This window comes from Fusarium tjaetaba (assembly GCF_013396195.1).
Source record: "Fusarium tjaetaba strain NRRL 66243 chromosome Unknown NRRL66243_c0000183, whole genome shotgun sequence".
NCBI lineage: Eukaryota > Fungi > Ascomycota > Sordariomycetes > Hypocreales > Nectriaceae > Fusarium > Fusarium tjaetaba.
Window position 1 is genome coordinate 121588 of NW_023501379.1, and position 14369 is coordinate 135956.

General features: G+C 49.8%; 4 protein-coding genes across 4 annotated transcripts; 1 reads left to right on the top strand and 3 right to left on the bottom strand.

Annotated features, from left to right (window-relative positions):
* Window positions 1–108: 108 nt before the first annotated feature.
* Window positions 109–638, bottom strand: FTJAE_8494 (MARVEL-like domain protein; the record flags this gene model as incomplete). The annotated part of the gene is made up of 2 exons (XM_037355316.1): window positions 109–503; window positions 560–638. 2 exons carry the CDS (start codon window positions 636–638, stop codon window positions 109–111), a joined length of 474 nt encoding a protein of 157 aa, XP_037204473.1.
* A 2753-nt stretch (window positions 639–3391) lies between these two features.
* FTJAE_8495 (long-chain acyl synthetase) lies at window positions 3392–9448 on the top strand (the record flags this gene model as incomplete). Its single annotated transcript, XM_037355317.1, has 5 exons — window positions 3392–3824; window positions 3907–5494; window positions 5555–5656; window positions 6309–6534; window positions 6587–9448. 5 exons carry the CDS (start codon window positions 3392–3394, stop codon window positions 9446–9448), a joined length of 5211 nt encoding a protein of 1736 aa, XP_037204474.1.
* A 683-nt stretch (window positions 9449–10131) lies between these two features.
* Window positions 10132–11204, bottom strand: FTJAE_8496 (mitochondrial DNA replication YHM2; the record flags this gene model as incomplete). The annotated part of the gene is made up of 3 exons (XM_037355318.1): window positions 10132–10186; window positions 10242–10914; window positions 10976–11204. The coding sequence occupies 3 exons, from the start codon at window positions 11202–11204 to the stop codon at window positions 10132–10134; spliced, it is 957 nt and encodes a 318-aa protein (XP_037204475.1).
* Window positions 11205–13135: 1931 nt separating this feature from the next.
* FTJAE_8497 (citrate synthase) lies at window positions 13136–14369 on the bottom strand (the record flags this gene model as incomplete). The annotated part of the gene is made up of 2 exons (XM_037355319.1): window positions 13136–14178; window positions 14252–14369. Coding segments are annotated over 2 exons (1161 nt in total), but the record flags the coding sequence as incomplete, so codon positions are not given.

The window sequence follows — 14369 nt, forward strand, 5'->3', positions numbered from 1 at the left end:
CCTCATTAATACCCATCTATCCTTTCCAATAGAGATTCAATTCCATCATTCGAGGACCAAGTCCCGGATTTTTGTTATGTGGTGTTCATGTGCCGTCTGCTCAATCTCCTATGCCTGTCCCATTTCTCGACCCTCGTCATCCTTCTTGGGTTCTTGGAAAGCCTTCTTAAATAAATCCTTGGCTGTGAAAGCAGTTGTTGTGATCCACGCCGTGAACTGACCCGCAGCAACAACGGCATCGGCACGAGCGCAAGAGCAAACAGTCCCCTCACACATGATAAGCGACCCGATGAACACAGCAATGGCGATGAATCCGGCAAAGTACAGAGCGGCGTTGACAGATTCGACGACAACAGCGGCATATTGGTGGTAGATGCGCGGTACGAATAGAGGAGTGAGTGAGAGATAGGCGACCGAAATAATCGAGAAAATGGAAGAGACCATGAGATAAGTAAACGGCGAGGGCGCTGAGTTTCGGCTTCGTTGGTTATAATCGTTGACAACTGAGACTATTAGTTACTTCCCTGACGGAAGCCCATCATGGATATCGTCAACGTACCATACGCGCTCAGACCGATACTAGAAATAGATAAAGCTAGCTGCAGGGCTCGCAGCGACAGAAAAGCGATCCGACTCATGGTGGCAATGTTTATTTGTTCCAAGAAACAGCGCAGACAGAAAGAGAGAGGTAGAGAGAGTAAAAGTTGAAGATTACAAGTTCAACTCATGTGATAGATGATAACGACTCAAGTATGTTCAAATCCAACGATAATATAAGATAAGAGAAAGAAAAAAGACAGGAATCGTCGTGAGAATAGGCCCGATGGGCGAAAACGTGGGAATCGATAGATATAAAACCAAAGACCTGCTGACGAGACATTCTCTCGGGACCATGTGGGGGCGTGGACGATCCAAGGGAGATGGCCCGAGAGAGAGACCGTGGGACCCGTCAAGGGGCCACTAATAAGAAAACAGAACGAATTCAAAAAAGAATGTGAGCCTTTTCTTTTTTTAGGACATCGTCGAAACTCTAGGTTAAAGGCATTGACGATTACACGTCCAATCTCGTCGAGTCAAGGTGGTTCTCTGCATCAGGTCGTGTTTTGACGAAAGGGGCCTGAGACACGGACAGGGTCGAGGTCGATATGAAACAGTCCCTCTTTTTCTTCTTCGTTGTATCTTATGCCGAGTAACGTAGCGTTTTGATGGTGGTAAGGGGCCGCCACCGTCCACCGCATAAAAGGGATATTTCTCTTATCAAACACTTCCATGTAGATAAAACAACTGTAATTTCCAAAAGGGAAGCCCCGCGAGTGTCGTTGTTTGAGACGGGGTAGACGGGTTTGTTGTAGATCTCGGTAGATCTTGGATTTATGCATACCTAAGCAGCAAATGCTTGAGACATTGAAAAGGAGGCTTAAGAACTTGGTAACGTTTACCAGATGAGATATCTTTATTGCAGCAATACTGTTGCTTCATGTCCTAATGTGGCTATTCAACTTGAATTGACCTGAAAAGATCGCTTGATCCATCGTTATCGGGTGTGTTTCGTCGAGACGACAAGCGCCGAATACAACGTCCGCGATGGGGAGCATTGATGAATGGCATGCTTTTGGCGCCAAATACGATGTTTCTGACGAATCTGTGATGGTGATCGGCACGGGTTATGCCAACTCATCCTATCGTGAGTGCCATCAAGAAGTGCACGTGTTGACGCGAGCCGCTTTGACACTGAATGAAAAGTTGGTGTTAGGTAAGGTGATCCATAATTGATGGTGATGACGTCGTTTCGAGGATTGAATGTCACTGTGTCAGTTGGCTGAACCTGTTAGCAGTGAGGCAGCTTTTGTTTCGAGGTTGTTTTTAAGCATAGAAATAGACTCGGTCACAGATGATGGGAGAAGAAAGAGATTCTTAGCGAGCTGAAGTTTGGAAAGTTCGAAACTCATGACTGCTCAGGCTGGTCCAATCAGGAAGAGAGAACTATGAGGCACGTTGGAAAGAGCCAGATGTCAAACACTTCGCTTACAATTGCAGGCACTTTAGTCTCTTTGCGGTAAAATGTAGGAAGAGTTGAGGAGTGTCGGGCGAAACACCAAGAACTGAATACGGTTGCAAGATACAAAGCAATCCTCAAGGATATATAACATCCAATAGAAAATTGCTTATGGTAGGGATCACGAGGAACGACAGATCAGCAGGCCGCAACACCAAGAGCCAGTTCAGTCCAATATTCAGCCACATTTTTGTCATCGATGGATATTCACATGTAACCGAAAAACATTCAAGAAAAAGTTAAAGGGCCCGAAGGTACCGGTCTGTGAAAACTGACCAACTGCAGCTGACGACAGTGATCTCCAGGTCTTCGGGAGAGCTAGCGTCCGTTGGGCGCCCGAGCCTTCCATTATATTGTATCGGAGGGTACAACAAGGTGCTTACGACGAGAACCAGTGATGGATTCTGATGTGTTACGCATGTATACCTGTTTGGTGATGCCCACTTGTGCTGCTTCTCGTTCTTGGCTGTGTATCTTGGCTGCTGATGCGTCTCCAAGCCATAGACACAAGTGCTGACGAGCTGAAAGTGTTGCTCTGAAATATTGGATTGAATGATCATTCAATTCAGATGAGGCAGAGAGGGTATTATGAGTCTGTCCCCCGCATTCTCTCCAATAAACCCCATACACAGCACCAACTGTGGATGCTATAATCACATCCTCGGTTCACTTGACTCAAAAAGGGCCACGTCCCGCGCCTCAAGGATTCAAGAGACATTGTATCAATGGATGTATCGCGGGGGGGGATGAATGAATCAGGGGAATTTATCAACTCCCCCAGGTCTTCTCCAAGTGCCGCTATCCCATATTCTGCTAGCTACAGGCCTGTGCTACTCCACGAAATCTGGGGCTGCCGAGGCACATGGGCGTAATGGCGTACCAGACTGCGCAACGCGCCTCGGTCTACGCTCTTCCACTTTTGCGCTTAACTTGATGGCGTTCGCCAGGCTCGGAAACTTGTCCAGAAGGTCTTGGAACTGAATTTCTTCAAAAACCCCAATCCTACTAATCTCGTTCATCTTTTCCCACCTCTTCCCTCCCTTTTTTCTTTTGATTTCGTTCTCTGTGATTAAGCCTTACCAGTGAATTATCTGCAAGGGATCAGTCAACTGGCTCCTTGTGCTTGTGTTCCTCTGAATACCTGCATTCAACCAACCAACCCATTGTCTTCTTCCCACTCACTCTCTCGCTTGGGTAACAGAACAGCTCCAAGCATACTTCTCTCCCCGCAGCAATCGACTCGCTCCGTGTCTTTGTGTCCTTGTCTCGCCTCGCCTCGCCTCGCCAGAACTGTAACCCCTCCAACAACTTGACTCCTCGCCTCCGATCTTCACCATGGCTCTCCAGACACAAAAAGACTACGACGCCCTATACAAGAGGCTCACCACAGTTCCTCCCCCCGGAAAACCCTACGGTATTCCCGTCCCCGGCACAGAACGACCTAACCGCACCGCCGCCTACAGACACTGGGCAGTCGGCGATGGTCCTCTCGTCACAGCGCTAGAGCCTGGTATCAATTCGACACACGACGTCCTTGAGAGGAGTGCGCGCAAGTGGCCCAACTCGAGATGTCTCGGAACCCGCCATTGGAACCAGGCGACTCAGCAGTGGGAGGACAAGTACGACTGGATCAACTACGGTGATTTCGACGTCCGAAGGAAGAATTTCGGTGCCGGTCTCGTTGAGATTCACAAGGCCATCAACTATTCTCCTGAAAAGTACGGCGTCGGTTTGTGGTCGCAGAACAGGGCTGAGTGGCAGATCGCCGGTAAGGTTGCCCCTCTTGTGCCGTGAACCTGCATAAGAGACATTGAGCATGTGGTTGTAGTTGCTGACACACTCCCTCCTAGACTTCGGTATTGCTTCTCAATCACTTTACTCGGTATCTCTCTACGAAACTCTTGGTCCCGACACAACAGAATACATCATCAACCATGCCGAGGTCGCCTGTGTCGTCTGCTCCCTCCCCCACATCCCTGTTCTTCTTAAGATGTCTCCCAGGCTACCCGGTCTGAAGCTCATCGTTTCTCTCGATCCGCTCGAGCAGGGTGAATTGGCTTCTCACACCAAGGCCTCCGTTCTCAATGAGATTGCTTCTCAACATGGCATCCAGATCTACTCCATGACTCAGGTTGAGGAGATTGGTGCTAAGTCTGGACGCGCCCCTCGTGCTCCCAGCCGCAATGACATCTGCACCATCAACTACACCTCCGGTACAACTGGCAACCCCAAGGGAGTTCTCATCACCCACGGAAACGCTGTTTCTGCCATCGCAGGTGGTCGAACAAATGGCAATGTGAGCAGCAAGGACGTCCACTTGTCCTATCTACCTCTAGCCCACATCTACGGACGACTCATCGATCAGATCGCCGTCGCTGAGGGCGCTGCCATTGGTTTCTTCCGAGGTGACATTCTGGGCTTGGTTGATGATATGAAGATCCTCAAGCCCACTGGTTTCATCTCAGTTCCTCGTCTCTTCAACCGCTTCAACTCTGCCATTCGCACTGCTACTATTGAAGCCGATGGTGTCCGAGGCGCTCTCTCACGACGTGTCATTGACACCAAGAAGGCCAACATGCGACTCCCTCCCGGAAAGGCCTCCAACACCCATTTCTTGTACGACCGAATCTGGACCCCCAAGGTCAAGGCCGCCGTGGGCATGGACAGAGTCCACAGCATGGTCAGCGGTAGCGCCCAGCTTGATCCTGATGTCCAAGAGTTTCTGCGCGCCGCTTTCGCAAACCACTTCGCTCAGGGCTTTGGCATGACCGAGACGTATGCCGTCGGATCTATCCAGGCACGCGGTGACTTTACTACCGGCAACATCGGCGGCCCCATGTGCTGTGTGGAACTCTGCCTCGAGTCGGTTCCCGAGTTTGATTACACCGTGGATGACAAGCCTAACCCTCGTGGTGAGCTTCTCCTCCGCGGTCCCGTCATCTTCCGCGAGTACTACAAGAACGCCGAAGAGACCGAGAAGACCCTCGACGCCGATGGTTGGTTCCACAGTGGTGACATCTGCGAGGTTGACAAGATGGGCCGCTTCAAGATCATCGATCGCAAGAAGAATGTTCTCAAGCTTGCTCAGGGTGAGTACATCTCTCCTGAGCGTATTGAGAACGTCTACATGGGCAGCACCAACCTAATCAACGCCGCCTATGTTCACGGTGACGGTACTCAGTCCTCATTGGTCGCCATCTTTGGTATCGACGTTGAGAACTTTGCTCCTTTCGCCAGCAAGATTCTGCAGGAGACCATCGCACCCAACCAGGTCGCCGATCTCCGCGTCGCTGCTAACGACCCCAAGGTGAAAGCCAAGTTCCTCAAGGTCCTCGACGGCATTGGCAAGAAGCACAAGTTCAACAGCTTCGAGAAGGTTCGCAATGCCCACCTTGAAATTGATCCTTTTACAATCGATAACGGTCTATTTACCCCTACGTAAGTTTGCCCTCTAAAGTTTTTTCTCGTTTGGAGTATATGTGCTGACACCGTTACTAGGCTTAAGCTTAAGCGCCCCCAGGCCGCCAAGGCCTACAGGGAGCATATTGACCGTATGTATGAGGAGCTTGCTGCTCAGGAGCCTGTTGGAAAGAACAAGCTGTAAAATATGTTGTGATTATCAGCTCAAATGTGTTTTTTTCTTCTTGGCGTTAGAGCTGTATTCCAGATTTTCTATATATGTTGAAGATATTGAGCGGCTTGAACTTGTAAATGAATACAGTATACTATCAAGGCATACCTACTTATTGATTAATGCTCTCTCTTACTTCTTAAAGATGTTTTCCTAGCTAGCAATTGACCTTTTTAAGTGTGTTATATTTAAATGTTCTTAATCTTCTTAAGAATATGACTTTATTTTATTCTTATTGATATTAAATAAGAATTCATCCTTATTACTTTAATATTCCTTAAGTTTTTAAGTCTTATAAAGTCTTTAAAAGTTCTAATTTCTTAAATAATATAATTAAGCTAGTTTATATATTATTAAACTTATAACTTAGCATTTAGTAATTATTTTAACTTAGCTATTAAGAGTAGCCCGGATTAATAGTTTCTCCTTCTTTAGGCTTACTAGACACTCTTTTAATGCTTGTAACCCACCTTATCACCGCATCAACGCTAAATGGGGCTATGAAGTAAGTTATTCACGTCCTTTACGCGTTGAACGTCATATTTCTGGCCCTTTTTCCTTCTTATTCCAATCCTTTACGCGTTTCCTGATGGGTTTAGGGCTAACAACAACAATTACAAGGCCACTCGTCAAGCATGGCGGCATGCCGCATGCTCCTATACCCATACTAAATAGCCTCCCAGTCCCCTGCGATGAACCACCTCCAAAAAGGAGACGCGTTAGTACGGGTCTACAGAGAAAGCGAGGTGTCAAGGAGTGTCTCTTAAGCCAGGTTACGCCGCTTGTAGAGAGGGCAGTTGGACATCTTTCGAGGGATGTTTACCATGTTAACGCCCTGGCTATCAAGGTAACAAAGAAGGATATATATCAGAAGGCTCTGTGGCTAACTAGGGGTCTAGACGGTGACAGAACTCAGTATCAACAAGTTCTTTAGAAGAAGATGGGACGAGACGGGTGGCTACTTGAGTCAACAGGACCTAGACGTGCTTGCGATCCAGGCGCATGATGTTGTTAGGGGTCTGGCGGGGGGTTCTGTGGGTGTGACGAAGTCGCGGCTGGGGCTTGTTGCTAACATTTGCAAGGAGTTTCGTATATCACCTCTATCCTCAGAAACACCAGAGCCTCAGCGTTTACCACCGCCGAGGCCAGCGCCAAAACCTTCGCCGCAAGGCCAAACACCTCCGACGATTGTGAACACGGCAGCAACGAATAAGTCCGAAGACTCTCCCATATTCTACGACGCGCTCACGTCGCAACCAGAGCTTCCCCAAAATGTCGAAAGGAAGCCTTATCAACCTCGAGGGCGACGGGAACCGAAGCCCAGTAATCGGTATTACCAGGTTTCCGAACGACCCTATCTTTCGGCAGCGCATCGCCAAGCTATTGAGGAGGGAACAAAGAAGCCTGTGGCTGTGAGCAATGAACTTATCGCACAGCCCATTGTCTATCATGTGGACTTCAGCCCTGAGGAGATCGCCGAGATTATAGGCCAAATACCACAAAATGAGCACAAGCACATACCGGCAACCCGCGAATCTATGATGGAGCAGATCCGACTACGAGATCGCCCTCTGATACCAATCCCTGGACGAACCACACGAGACATGAGCGCTTTTGCTTCGGACTTATGGGCAGGAAAGGTCGCAGAGACACCACGAGTCCTTTCATTCACTGCTGAGCATGTTACGGAGGAGACAAAAAAACGACAAGGACAAATGAGAAGGACTAGCAGACTTTCGTCTCTACTGATGGCTCGAGAAATGGAAGGCAACCAGGGCTTCCAACGAACCCGGGAATATTTGAACTTCCAAGCCGAATTTAAAAGATTGCGCGAGGACGATCTCCAGGTCGTAGCTGAGTTCACCAATTGCGCTGGTGATATCACCACAGGTGTATGGGTCTCTCGACAGGGCTTTCTATGTGGCACTACTACACACTCCGATACGCATAACCAACAGTACAACAGGCCTGGAAACTTGCTTCTTTGTTCAACTGGAAAAGGGACATTGCGGTCCTTCCCCGATCACCGAATACCTCGCCCACGGGTCGAAAAAGGGGAGAATTCTACAGAGGCCATGCGCCAGAGCCAGGACCCTTGGCTGTACTCATCGGTTGTGTCATGCGACTACAGCGTTGAAGATGACTTGGCTTATACGTCGAGTTTTGATAAGACGGTCAAAGTATGGAAGGTTGACCCGAAAGGAGAACACATGGAGGCCATTGCAACATGGCAACACACAGGTAATGTCAACTTTGTGGCTGCTGCAAAGGATGGATCTGGTCGTGTGGCTACGGCTGCAGATTCACCAACCGATGCCGTTCGTATCTACACCATTACAAAAGGAAATGAGTCGAACAGTGCTTACCAGACGTTCTCGTGCTCACGGACTGATGCTGATGGCTCAGACAAGTGGGCATACTTCCCAGCAACCATGCAGTGGGGACGAGCTAAGGGCTGTCAGCATTTGCTTCTCGTTGGGTATTCTCCTCGCAGCTTGACGGGTGACGATCTGGATATTCCCGAGGACAAGAGGAGTTCAGGAGAGATTATCCTCTGGGATGCAGAACAGGGTGTCAGAATCCCTGTGATGACAGCTTCAACGGCTAACGTCTTCGAAGTCGCCTGGCATCCAACGTTACTCCTTTTTCTTGTAGGGGTAACACCCACAGGGATGAACAACGTTCCCCGCAATGTTAGGACACAAGTCCACGTCTTTCATCGTGATAAGGATCGCTTGAACGGCATTGGCTTTTGTCAGCATCAGGCTCTCGACTGCTATGCGTCTGACATCAACGAGCTCACGATTGTGCCCAACTCGCCCGGACACGGCTACGTGACCGCGGCTTGTACAGACGGAAAGGTGTACGTATGGGACACAGCACAGGGCGACAAGCCCATCCATACGCTGCGACATGGGAAACCTATCGAAGAGTATTACGGCGACCGCGAGAAAGAGGACACGGGCGTGAAGTTCACGGCTTGGAACACGAGTCTTGATCGATTCTACACTGGGTCGAGCGACGGTGTCGTGAAGGTCTGGAATGTCCGTAAGCTGAAGAACCCCTTTGTCCGTGATATTCTCACAGCCCCTGGACCGATCGCTTGGGGCGGGTTTTCTCCGGACAATGCCAAGCTTGCCATTGGCGATGCCACGGGCCGTTGCTTCATCTTATCAACCGATGAGCGGGATATCCCAGAGTCGCATATGATGACACTTCCGGGCACCACTCGGCGCCGGCGCCGGCCTATACCCCTAATTCCACACCCGGAACCAGCTCCACCCACCCCGGCGAGAGAGGACGATGAGATGCTCACTGATGATGAGCTTTCAGACGCTGGTATCGCTGATTACTCAAGACGAACGTATTTAGACAGCCAATGTCTAAAGCTTACATCAAATCCCGTTATAGGGGTTGTACAAGGCCCCCACTACCAATCCACCAACCTCTACCGCCGAGAAGCTCACTATGATGAAGACCCCTCAGCACCTCTCCTGGCTCATTTCGAGCGACGACAAAAGGATAGCGAGGCCGCTAGTCTCGGCACAAGACGCCGTTCGGTGCGTCGGCTTAGAGCCCCTTCACCACCAGATGAGCGTCTTCATAGCATCCATGCTCAAAATGCGAGCAAGGACTTGGACGTGAATTATTTAAAAGATAGTGAAGTGAAAGAACTTGTCAAATCCGCTACGTTGCTAAGTATTGAGGAGGATTGGGGTTTTACATACGAAGATACCATGAGCTTTGATGAGGAAGCTTAACGGAAGTGCAAGCGATTGAACAGCATCTTGGGGTCCTATATGTAGTACTTAGTCGTCATTGAGACCAAGAACACATTATACATTGAGCATTCTTAGTGTTTTCATATGTCCACCTTCAGCCCCATACAAGTGAGACGAGGAAGTATATGTGGCACTTCAGGCTGTTTTGATCCCAGCTGGCAGTTATTATGCTACTTCCTATAGTTAAGGTTCAAGAACTGAGATCGGCGAGATGTATTCTCAACTGACCAACCCCACTACTCAACGCTCAGACCCGAAACAACCCGAGCTCATAGGTTCAAGCTCAACAATATCATGGCAGCTTCATGATAGCAAGAAATCATAACAATTGTGAAGAGCCTACTTAAACAAGGGTATTCTTACTGAGATTATATGAGTGACCTGCAGTCTTTTAAACCGTAGACTCAGAATAAAGGTCAACACGAGTGATAATTAAACATTGCGCAATTGTTCTCTCTATTCAAGTCAAACCCACAGGGTCCATGACTTGGCACAGCTTACTATCATAGAAAGATAATCTTCAAGGCGAGAGCACCTCCTTTGTCACGGCCTTTTCACAGGCTTGTGTCATTACATCAGAGATATTCGAATCCAAACATTAGACAATCCATACATCAAGCTCACCATGAGCGATATTTTCAAACCAGATTCCTAAACGCCTTCTAATGCTTAGCGGTGACCGACTCGCCGGTCAGCTTCTCAACATAAGTCTTCGCCCTGTAGGTCGTGCGGTTAGTATCGGTTGAATCTTAGTAAAGTGGGTGAAACTTACATATCGCCAAAAGCAACCATGCAGACAGTCTGCCAAATACCAAGAGAAATACGGGGAGCGATACCACGGTAAAGACCCCTGATGCCGTTGGTCTCGTAAATGTACCTGAAGGTGTTGCCGACCGTCATCTTCTTGGGGCGGTTGGGATCCTCCTTCTTGCTCTGCATCTCGACGCGGATGACCTCAATGGGCTGGTTCCACGCGCTGAGACCACCACCAAGAGCACTGGCGATGACCTTCTCGCCAGCGGACAGCTTCTCGCCCTCCTTCTTGCCAGTGAAAGATTTGATCCAGCCCTCAGCGAGACGGCTGAGACCGAATCGGCTACCCCAATTAGTCATCTGTCGGATAGCGACAGCGTTGACACCCTTGTTGATGCCACGGATACCCTCCTTGCGGTAGATCTCAGCAAAGGTCTGGAGGGTAGACTGAGGCTTGACACCGGTGGCAGCCATCTTGTGCTTGGTGATTTCGACCGTCTTCATGCAGGTGCAGAAACCCATGGTGGCGTAAGCCTGGGCAACACCACCAGTGACACCACCAAGAATACCACCGCCAAACTCAGAGGCACCAGCGACACGGGCATAGTACTCGGCCTCGGAGGCGACGAAGAGAAGGACGGCGCCCTTGCTGGAAGCTTCGATCCAGGCCCAGGGAATAAGACCTTGGTAGACTGCAACATGTGAGTCAGTAAATAGTCATAAATGTAGCGAGTTCGTGGTTATCAAACTTACAGCCTAGGGGACCACCACGGGCCCAGACGCGTCCCAAAGCCGCAGCCATGCTGTCACCTCGGTTGGCAGCCATGGTGGTCTTGACGACCTCAAGAGGCTGTCCGAGGGTGGTCACTTCGAAGAGGTTGAGACCAGCGCCGAGAAGCAAGTTGGAGAACTTGATGGGCTTCTTCTCCAGCTGCTTGTCCCCAATGGGAGCTGGAAGATCGGTACGGATAGTAGCAGCCATGACTTTGGGAGTGTCGTAGAATAAGGGCCCTGACCAAGGGATTAGGGTGCTTCGTCGCTGGGGAAATTTGGGGGATCGTTGAAGTATTGAGAGATGTTGGTGAAAGAGGAAGAAAAGAAATGTATAAGAATTCGGGAAAGAAAGGGAAAAGGGAGAGCTAGAGGCGTGTGCTGTGCTGGGACTGGTTTACGTGGGGGGGAAGGAGCAGTACCCGGGAGAGCTAGGGATTGAGGGACTGTCGGTACGTACCGGTGTTGAAGCACACCTAAATGCTGAGTCAGATCCAATGAAAACAGTTGAATGGATGGCTGCAAAAGCGCTGAGCTGAGGCTAAGCAGAATAAGCTTGGGGGCCCCGGAGAAGTAGCCGATTTATCGGAGGGGAAATACCAACAATAGATGGAGTTTTCCTGCGGTTGCGGAGGTCAATCGCCGAGGTTGAAGCTGTAACTGGAGATTGGCATGCGCGAGAAGACCCGAGCTTAGAGAGAAGCTCAGTTAATCAGTCATGTTTTGCATGTGTTTCGGTGTATGTTTCTCGTCTATTTTGGGTGAAGCCACTGTACTTACTCATGTTGGCACATTTATAAGGCTGACGACGCTATTCAACAAGCTGAGAGCCACAACACTATTCTTAGAAAACAACAAGAGAAAAGGAAGAAATGGCAATCAAATATCATCTATAGTAACTTTTCGTAATGCTGACCTTTCTCCGAATAATCAATTGACCCTCTTCGGAGACTTCACTTCCTTGTACGACTTGATTCCAGCTCCGAAAGTCTCGGATCGCCGAGATCAAGTCACCGAGATCACATCAGCTCCCGTGGATTGGATTGGATCTCTCATGTGAAATCGGAATCCGGGGGTGGATGGCCTGGGGTTCAATGGCCGACAGAGAGATCCCGCGGGAGCAGATTTGCTTGTGATAATGATTTTCTAGATTCTTCTCTGTATTCATCTTCTTCATTCATAAGACTGACCAAGCCCACCCACTCCTGAAGCTCTCCATACTTTCACTCACCAAAAAGGATCCAGATTGCTTTACAACTGCTGAGCACAGTTATCATAAGCTCTCAAGTCTAGACCCCAACAACTCACAGCTAACCCAGTTCACTATCACTCGCAACTGCAAGCAATTCACTACACCTTGAAACATACATCTCAAACAGTCAATCCAGCAGCTTCGCAGCTCTCTTACTTCCACATCGGGCAATAACCTCAGCCATCCCCCGAAGATCACAGCTCTCACCTCTATTTTCGTCCCCCTGTGGCGCCGAATTAGAGGGCCAGGAGCTCTCAAAGCCCCTCCTCCACCCAACCGATTGAAGGGATGTCTAGACTGTTGAGAGCTCGGGTCCCTGAAATTGATGGATCCCACATGGGATTTTGTCGGTGTAATCTCTCACCGAGACTACGTGACGTACACATTATTCACTTGTCACATTTACGATGCAGGGGTTTTTTTGCAGATAGGAGAGAGAGTTCAACAATTCTCGAGTCTCCTTGAAAGCTTGAACGGGAATCATGGGCATTCCACTGGTGAGTTGTCCCGGCTTGCAAGGCTGGCTAATGTAAGGAACTTTTCATGGGGTCAACATTCTCGTCTCCACCAAAGGCGAAAAAAAACTTCGAGATAACGATGCCATCACGGCGCTAGTGAACATGCTGTATGGATATGAACACACAGTTGACCCAACCGTCTTTGCAAAGAGCTCGATCGTAGTCATGATTTGGCATCAGTACGTAGACACGAAAATTGCAGATTAACTGTTAAATCATTTCATTTCAATCGGCGCGCCGCGACGACTTGCTCATTACTAAACTAAAACAGTCCCATTGTGTTGTACAAATGCCATTAACTTGGCAATCCATTCTGCCCATCTTCTGGGCATTATCCTCCCATCTCCTTTTTCCCTCTCATTTTTAAACTCCTTACAGCTTCTTGACGAGCTCGGCCCACTTGTCGGTGGAGAAAGACTTGGGTCGCTCAATGGGGGCACCAAGAGCGCGGTCAATGATAAGCTGGGGAAGAACACCGATGGCGCGAGAGACACCAAAGAGGACGGTGTAGTAGTTGGCCTCAGTAAGACCGTAGTACTGGAGAAGGACACCGGAGTGGGCATCGACGTTAGGGTAAGGGTTCTTGGTCTTGCCGTGCTCGGTGAGGACACCAGGAGCGATCTTGTAGACCTGGGAGACGAGCTTGAACATGGGGTCGTTGGGCATCTTCTCCTGGGCGAAAGCACGCTGAGCCATGTAACGAGGGTCAGTCTTTCGGAGGACGGCGTGACCGTAACCGGGGACGACACGGCCGGCGTTGAGGGTGGACCAGAGGTAGTCAGTGATGGCCTTGTCGCTGAGATCGTCACCGACAGACTTCTTGAACTCAGTGAGCCAGTTCAGGACCTCCTGGTTAGCAAGACCGTGGAGGGGACCGGCGAGACCATTGAGACCAGCGGCCAAAGAGAGGAAAGGAGAGCTGAGAGCACTGCCGACAAGGTGAGTGGTGTGGGCAGAGACGTTACCACCCTCGTGATCGGTGTGGATGGTGAGGTAGAGACGCATGAGCTCGACGAAGTCGGCGTTGTCGGCGAAGCCGAGCTGGTTGGCGAAGTTGTAGGAGTAATCCTTGTCCTTCTGGATGGGAGCGACCTTTCCGCCCTTGAAGACGTTCTGGTAGATGCGAGAAGCGATGTTGGGGAGCTTAGCAATGAGGTCCATGGAATCCTCGAAAGTGTAACCCCAGTACTCCTTCTTGTTGATACCCTTGGCGTAAGCCTTGGCGAAGCTGGATGTGTGCTCGAGAGCGGTGACAGCCAGAGAGAACTGGGCCATAGGGTGAAGGTCGGTAGGGCAGTGGTCGATGAGCTCCTCGACGAACTTGGGAAGATCGGAGCGGGCAGCCCACTCAGCGGAGAGGTCGCGAACCTGCTGCTCAGTAGGAACCTCGCCAGTCAGGAGAAGCCAAAAGAGACCTGCGCGGTTTAATGTCAGTATTCATGATAGTATGAAGCTTTGTGCGCATCACTGCGAATGGGCCAAACTCACCCTCGGGAAGAGGCTCCTTGCCACCGGGAGCCTTGGGGAGAAGCTCCTGGCACTCAGGGATGGTCTTGCCACGGAATCGGATACCCTCCTCAGAGTCGAGGACGGAACCCTCCCAGAC